This window comes from Morone saxatilis, unplaced genomic scaffold (genome assembly GCF_004916995.1).
Source record: "Morone saxatilis isolate NCDOM2014 unplaced genomic scaffold, NCSU_SB_2.0 Contig3, whole genome shotgun sequence".
In the NCBI taxonomy this organism is placed as follows: Eukaryota; Metazoa; Chordata; class Actinopteri; family Moronidae; genus Morone; species Morone saxatilis.
This window is the reverse complement of record NW_023339873.1, coordinates 6,758,909-6,766,691: the sequence shown is the minus strand read 5'-3', so window position 1 is coordinate 6,766,691 and position 7,783 is coordinate 6,758,909. Positions and strand designations below refer to the sequence as shown.

Genomic DNA, 7,783 nt, shown 5'->3' with positions numbered 1-7,783 from the left:
TCTGTGAAGGTCACAGTATCAATAACCCACAAATGCAATATGGTTAATCCCTTTGGATTAGGGCCAAGGTTTCTTGAGTGGCCTTCAAAGTATGGCTGAGTGTTTCTGGCCAAGCCTTGTCTGCAGTAACAGATGACAGTCTGAAAAAGGACTTCCAAAAGCAACACGCACAGCCCTGAATGTAAACCAGCCTTCTTGCACTCAATAATGAGGACATCATAGCCAAGAGTGATTTATGTCATGCTTTGAGGTCTACGGTCAACATCTTTGTGTGCCACCCTGATGCTGCTCTCTGCCATTGTCCCAGAATTCATGATAACTCACTTAAGAGGCATTTCCAGTGTTAGGGATGGTTGCACTGCTAGCCCTTTTTTTCCCTCTTCCACAAGATCACTGCTTTGTTAGGGAGCAACTGAGGACAATGGAAAAGGGACGTGTGAGTGATGACCCCTGCTGGTGGACTGAGGTAGGTGCAACATGGAGCATCTTGTTTTCCATGTACTCAATGGCACTAAGCCATTTTGATGGTTTCTTTAAAGTCCTGGAGCTTAAATATATGTTTTATATGAGCTGAAGATTATGGATTGCACTATACCCAGCTATGCATGGCCTCTGTATGCAAAGCTGCTACCCCTTTCTATCAACTGCCCATTTTGTCAAAAGCAAGACAATAGCTCCCCCTGTAGTTTGATATTAATAAACACAAGCTGTATGTCCTGTGAGGCACTGTATCCTTTCAGTTACTGATATTTTTAGCTGTGAAATCTGTCTGACAGATCCCCTACAGCAGAGATTCCCAATTAAAAGAGTCAGAGCTGCTTTGTGCCAAAGCTTTCAGAGCTGTGAAAGCATGGCTTGTCACTAATGAAGTCTGCAACAGAGAACTGTCACGTTTCAAGACTTGTATTCAATCAAAAAATAAACATACTTGTGTCACTTGATAGACTGCACCTTTTATGAGTCTTTTGTTTAGACTGCAATGTGGTGGTGATGCCTCTTCAGCTGGAGGTGCAGATGAGTTTTGTGTGTAGATTCAAGAGTGTGGGGTCTCTTGGAATTGCTGTTGCTGCACTGTGGCAAAGCAAGTAATGTTTATTTAACATTAACTATGCCTTATACTTAGTGCATGAGTCAGAGCAGGAGGTTGTGGCTTGATATGACCAAACAAAGGCTGCGGTGTGGCTTAAAAGGCAAGTGTCACTAACCACAGTGAGGGGTGTAGGCACCACCCTTTTTACAGTGTTTGAACATCCACCAGGGAACACAATCACAGGTATTGTTCCTTAATGAAAATGATTGGATAATCCTGGCGTTTTTCCACTGTTTATACGGACACACACCTATGCAGACTTACATGTAGAGGAGAAATTGCTCTAACAATAGTCCCTTTATTGCTGAACCTCACATAGTGTCTCTGGATCCAAGCACAACCCCCAGTGAGAGAACAAATGAGGAAGCACAGTTACAGATATGGAATGGTTTCTGCCAGGAAACAGGCCTAATTGATTTCCTCTGTGTCTTTGTCTCTCCTGCTACAAAGAGGAAAGAAAGACGACGACAGAAGGAAGAAAGTAGGGAAAAGAAAGAGAGGCCATCAGAGGTCACCCTCCGGGACTGCGACTGAACGGAGGGGAGTTTCTGCAGACACTCTGTGTCTCGAGCCAATCCATCTCCACAGACTGAGATTCATCAGGGAGAACACCTGCACTACTCTGTGCTGTATAGCGTTCTGCCTGCATGCTCGCCTGCCCGTGTCTCTGACTGCAGCAACATCTGGCAGAAGAGCAAGTGGAATCAAAAAGAACATCTGCACAACAGCAAGCAGCCAAGTAAGCAAACAGTCCTAATGAAAGTAGTCACAGTTCCCAAACACAAGGCCACATTGTTGACCACCTATTTTCCTTTAATTAAGACCATATTATTAAGTATTGGCATCGTTTACTTCCCAGTTTATTGGGGGAACATTACAAGAGCTTAAAAAGACAGCTCACTTGTGTCAGTTGCTATGTGATATATATAACACACACATTGTGCGGGTATATGCTGTAATATACTGCAATACTGTACATTTTTATTGCTCCAAAGGAAAGTCAGTTAACAAGGTAGGCATATGAAATAAACTGCAATAGAGTGAGCATTGTCCTAAACAACATGCAGCAATATTCAGACAGATAATGGCTGTAATGGTGTTTCATGCAGAAATGTTGCACATAGCAGTGAGCAATAAATATATAATACGTAGAAATACACAACACAACAAAATAACACAACATTATAGTGTTTCAACATTATTTAGTTTGCACATAATCATGGAAAAAATATTCTCAAATCTTCTATATTTCAGTCTGAATGACAATAGTTGTACACACACACAGGACATAAACACAAACACATCTATCTGTCTCTCGTTCTTTTTTCACGAAAGAGCCCCGGGACACAATACAGGATCCCTCCAATGCAGCACAGATCCAACATTGAGACTGCACACTTGAGCAGGAGTGCGTACTGTAAGTACACATGATTGGCTTATGGCGGTCATGTGACTGCAGACTGTAGTCCCCTGTGTTAGAAAACAGTAATTGAGGCTTCCATATGGTATAGATCAGATGTAGCCCTCACCACAGCATTCCTCCAGCACAGAGGCTCCACGCTTGTATCCACAATGAAAACTGCAGCTAATCAAACAACTATCTCCAAAAAGACTACACTCTCTCTCTCTTGCCCCTCTGTATGCTCGACCCTATTTTATATTTTCCAATGAGAGTAGCTGTGTTTATGGTACATGTTAAACAATGCTGCTAGTCTGTCTTGCAGTACAAAATATATCTAATTTTTCTATGGCAGCTTATGCCAAACTACAAAATCCTGCCCACTTTCTATTTGCCCACATACATGCAGGTCCATAGGTGGTTGTAATAAGCTTGATACGCCTCCCTGTGATGCTGCCAGAATCCTGTGTATCCCATAATATCATACCATCAGTCACTGCGCTGCCCTCATTGCACGCTGCAGGACATTGTGTTGTGCAACTTTCTGCCTCACAGAGCTAAAATATGTGTGAATATGAGCTTCGTATCACTGCATTGATGAATAAACCTGAATTGTAGCATGGAAATATTTTCTCAGCTTATTATGATTAATGATGATCTGATCAGAAACGTTTAATTACTACCACACCATTTATTACATGTGGATAAAAAGAAATGATTAAACAGGGACATATATTTGATTTGACCTTATTACTGAGCAAATTTAGAGACTCTCATTATGAGAAAAAAACTAAATTTAAGAGCATCCCATCTTGTTGCACTTATTAGAAAATAATTAAATCACATCTACATAGCCTACAGACCAATACAATGAAATGAAAGAGGCCATCTTACATAAACATTTAAATGAAAGTGTGCCACCCCAACAATCACGTACCAAACATTATGTGTAATGTAATCTTTAACATTCATGCAGTTACTGTCACAGCACTTAGGGATGAACCTATGGGTTTAGTAACCATTCTTAGACACATTAATTAAAAGTAACTAAGCCTGTTCCTCTTTGCCAGTAACCCCATGGGGCCGTCCCCTGGTGGTTTGTGGACCTCACTTGACACCACTGAGCTGAGTAATTTGGGATCTCAGCACTGGTTTCAAGGGATACGACAGGGAAGCTTAATTTTTTTGGCACACCAACTTCCAGATTTCTTTATATATATACCAACTTAAGGACGTGTCCACAAAGTGTTTTATTAGCAAACTCTTCTAAGGTGTACAGCTGAGGTTTTACCTTTAAATATTGTGATAGTTTTATTGTACGACACTTAGTTGTTAACTAGTTTCTGTGCTAAATCAAGTAAGTTTAATCAAACCGGGCCCATTTCCACACTAAATTTACTTTATTTCTTTCAATCATAATCTAAACTAGAGCTGAACGTTATGGTAAAAGCATCATATTGCAATCTGATACATGATTAGTGTGGGACATTTTTGCATCCAAAATTGTTATTTCTCTAAAAAAGAAAAAATGAATCCATGAATATGTGACATTATCTGGGGGTTTGTACCAAATAAACACGTTTTCTTACATCTACAGAGCAAATTGTGAAGGCCAGGACATCCCTGCAGCACTGCAGCACTTCATTATAATGCTGTTTGTCACACATTTGACTTTTATCAAAAACTGCAGCTTCTTGCAATTTGGATTTTGCTGTAGGCCTTATTGTGATAATATTTTGATTAATTGTGCCCAGTGGCGTAGTGCAGGGTAATACCCATTTCTAAATCCCCTCTGATGTACACCACTCAGTAGTGTTCTGCAAGTTTAATGTTATTTCTTAAGGATGGCAAAGGCATGACATAGTTGTCCAAATGCTATGATAAGGAAAACTTTACTCAGATTGTATAATTATTAAGTTATCTCACCTGTCTGTGGGTGAGTATTGATTGCAAAATGTGGCTTCTGTGACAAATATTTCTTAATGAGTGCACCCTGAAGTCAAGCCAAAGTCAAAGTCAATTTATTTTTGGGAAATATATGCAAAGGGTAGTGTTATATGTCATTGTTTGCTTCTCAGGCTGCTTTAAAACATAAATAAAATATATATATATAAGTATCCCAACTTCTCCAGGTCATTAAGTCCGCAGGTAACGTTACTTAGTAACCAAAGTAACGGTACAACCGTTGGGGCTTTGGACGAGCCAGTGACGTCACTCGCGGGGCACAGCCACAGTGGCTACATTTTGAAAATGCTAACGGCTAACGGCAACCAAATGCAATTTAGTAGCGTTAATATTAGTATTTTAATCCTCTACTAAATTACTTGTCTTCAAAAAAAATAAATAAATACTGCCGCCAAAGTTCCGGGGGGGGATCGGAAATAAAAAAATAAATAAAAAAAAAATAAAGTGCACTGTCTCTTTAAGGTCTCTCGGCTAGTCTGTTTCGTATTGATCAATCCACCATTTTCCAACACACAGCGGCGGCAGTGCTAACACAGCTCCGGCAACGCGAGAGAAGAGAAGAGAGCCACCCCTCTACCTGGAGAGGAAGCCAGGGACCGGGGGCAGTCATGGCAGCGAACATGTACCGGGTTGGAGGTAAGGTGGTGGTGTTGTTGGTGTTAAGAGGGGGAGTTAACATTTTTACGAACCTTTTCCGTAATGTTTTATTTTTTTTATTTTTATGGCGGACTGATTCGCCGCGGGTCTTTTTTTTTAAAAAAAATTTTCAAAATTGTATTTACAGAGCGTGGTCCGTCTTTTCCCTTCCCTTTCTATCATTTCCCCAAAGCTAAAACAGAGCCTTGTGCTTCACACACACAGATGATGATGATGGTGACTGTGTGAAGAAGAGGATGGTGGATGAAGAGTAGTGGTTCGCTTTACTGAACCGCTGCTAGATTCCCTCGTTTCTTTTGTGTTGGTTGTAACTTACGATGATTTCTTCTTTCTCTCTCCCCCCCCCTCCACAAACCTGCACACTCCACCTCCAAAACAACTACTTCTATATACCGATGCACCTTCACATGCATTGTTGTTTTTCTATACATTTAAGCTACCATCGCGAACATATACTTTATAAAAAGAAAAAAAAGTTTTGCGTGCCATTCAACTACAGCCCGGCTACTCTTTCATAATGATAAGTAACATTTACTTGTGATTTACTGAGCTGCAGAAACCCTTTATTTTATTTATTTAAAGACTTGCAAGGAGGCAGTAAGTAAGATGCTTTTTTTTTTAACTCAGAAAAGTGGAGCTAGGATAGAAAGAAAAGTTAACTGCAAGAGCAAGAGATGGAGAAAACTGGAATAAAATATAATTGCATGCTTAAAGATGTATTTTCACCTCTTTAATCAGGGTTATTTTTAATTTTTTTTCATAATTTACACAGGCGACTACAGTTGATACCTAATTAAGATTCCTGTTTCCCCCTCCCACTCATTTACTGCTTATGTTGCTCTGATTCCTGTAGGCACTGTGTAAAAATAGGCACATATAAGTCACTGCAGATACACTATAGTTTAAATAAGACTGGTTGTTTTTTGTTTTTTTTAAGAGGTGGAGGTGACTTCTTTCCCTATATCACTGGTATTTTAACAGAAAAGAATATAGGACAGCAATAATGTGCTTTATACACAAAAAATATGGCAGGATTTTGGCTCAGCATGACTTTTTATTAGCTTAATCTCTTCAGATATCGGTGTCAACCCTCATACAGGTTGCACCACGATAGATGGCAGGTGTATCGACCCAGAGGATCATCTCCAGCAAGCACTTATTTTCATTCATGCTTTCGATTCCTTCTTGTTATTGGTTGGGTAGCCGAATTGTGTTCTTCTGCTCGACTGTATACAAACGCGCGTCAAAAGAGAGAGGGAAGGGAAAGCGCTTTGATTTACGCTCTTGAGGACACATTAACGTGATCTCTTCATTGTCTAGCGAGACAGGAATGGTGTGACTCTCCCCTGGCATGGTACCTGCGTCAAAAATAGCACGTAGTGAACGTCACAGCCCTCTTATTCACTCAAATGAAACAAGCCCTACCTGAGTGAGAAGAGGATTATGTCTAGGAGCAGGGCAGAAAGTTAACACCTCATGCGCCGGATGTCGCTGAATTTATTGCGCACGTTCGCTCGGTTTGAGTTTGTGTGTCATTAAGTCATCAGCTTGCAAAACAGAAAAGTATAAATGAGTGATTAACACTATTCCCCCGGCCTGTCTGACTGCCTTGTAGCTTTAAGATGGTGTATTCTGGCTCTCCTACCGTAGCACTCTGCAGTTTGAATAGAAATTGAATTAATGTAAATGAATTAAACTATTCACATTAATATCTAAACGACTGTTGACCTATATTCAAGCCGTCCTGTCTGTCAGAACATCCTAGAATCACTCGTCGGCTCACAACCCGTCCTGGTCGTAGCACCATAATTGTTGCTTTAGATGACGTCTTTGTAGGTCTGTCCAATAGATTTAATACTGTTGATCGCAACATTTTGTTACGTAACTCCCTTTCTGAGTTTTGAAACTGTTGTTGCCATTGGTTTCAAGTCAAATCCCCAAATAGTTGATATATAGGCGTTCCTTTAAAGATCGATATTAGGCCCACTGCTGTTTACTCTGTACATAAATAATAATAATCTTCCACCTCAGCACTGTGATGCTCATTTGTATAGGAACCTTGCTACAGCCTGAGTGACTTAAAAGCTTTACTAACCTCTATTTCTACTCATATTTGTGATCTCTCTTGCAAAAAGATCTCCATAAGATCCTAAATCTATACAACTTAAGGAACTAATACCTTTTTAAAGTTGTTATTTCCGACTGGATTAATCATGCAAGTTATTGTCCGCCCTTGCTAGGTTTAAATGTTTAAATTAAAACATTACCAGTAAGCCTAACTGTGTAATAACCTAAACACGTCTGAAACCACAAAGCATATACATCTAATTATTAAATAAACATACCATCAAACAGTTTTTTTCCACAGTCACAGTGACAGTTCAGATCAAACACGAGCACAATTTAGGTCAAAAATGAGCCGAGTAATTGACTAAAGCTCCTCTTGAGACCAATTCAACCCAACATCAGAGCAAAGCAGAACCCTTCGAAAGATGGCCGCTACTTTGCAAGACAATGCTGGATCGTCTTGGAAAAGCAATGACTTCCCTTGTGAATGAACCGCGGACAAAAGCCGGCTCCGAAGGCCCTGATGTCTTTGTTTTTATCGGGCAGGCCACACGCCACTCTTCCTGCACTTGCCGTGCTTCTTCCTAGCGCCCCCCCCCCCCCCC

The 7,783-nt window shown here is 40.3% G+C and overlaps 1 protein-coding gene across 2 annotated transcripts in view; it reads left to right on the top strand.

Moving 5' to 3' along the window:
* The first annotated feature begins 4,948 nt into the window (after positions 1 to 4,948).
* Positions 4,949 to 7,783, top strand: part of mta1 (metastasis associated 1) — a 43,926-nt gene continuing 41,091 nt past the window's right edge. For both annotated transcript variants that reach the window (XM_035674541.1, XM_035674540.1), the window contains exon 1: positions 4,949 to 5,090. In XM_035674541.1, the coding sequence (XP_035530434.1) occupies positions 5,063 to 5,090 (28 nt within the window). In that variant the 5' untranslated portion in view covers positions 4,949 to 5,062. The remainder of the gene's footprint in view (positions 5,091 to 7,783) is intronic.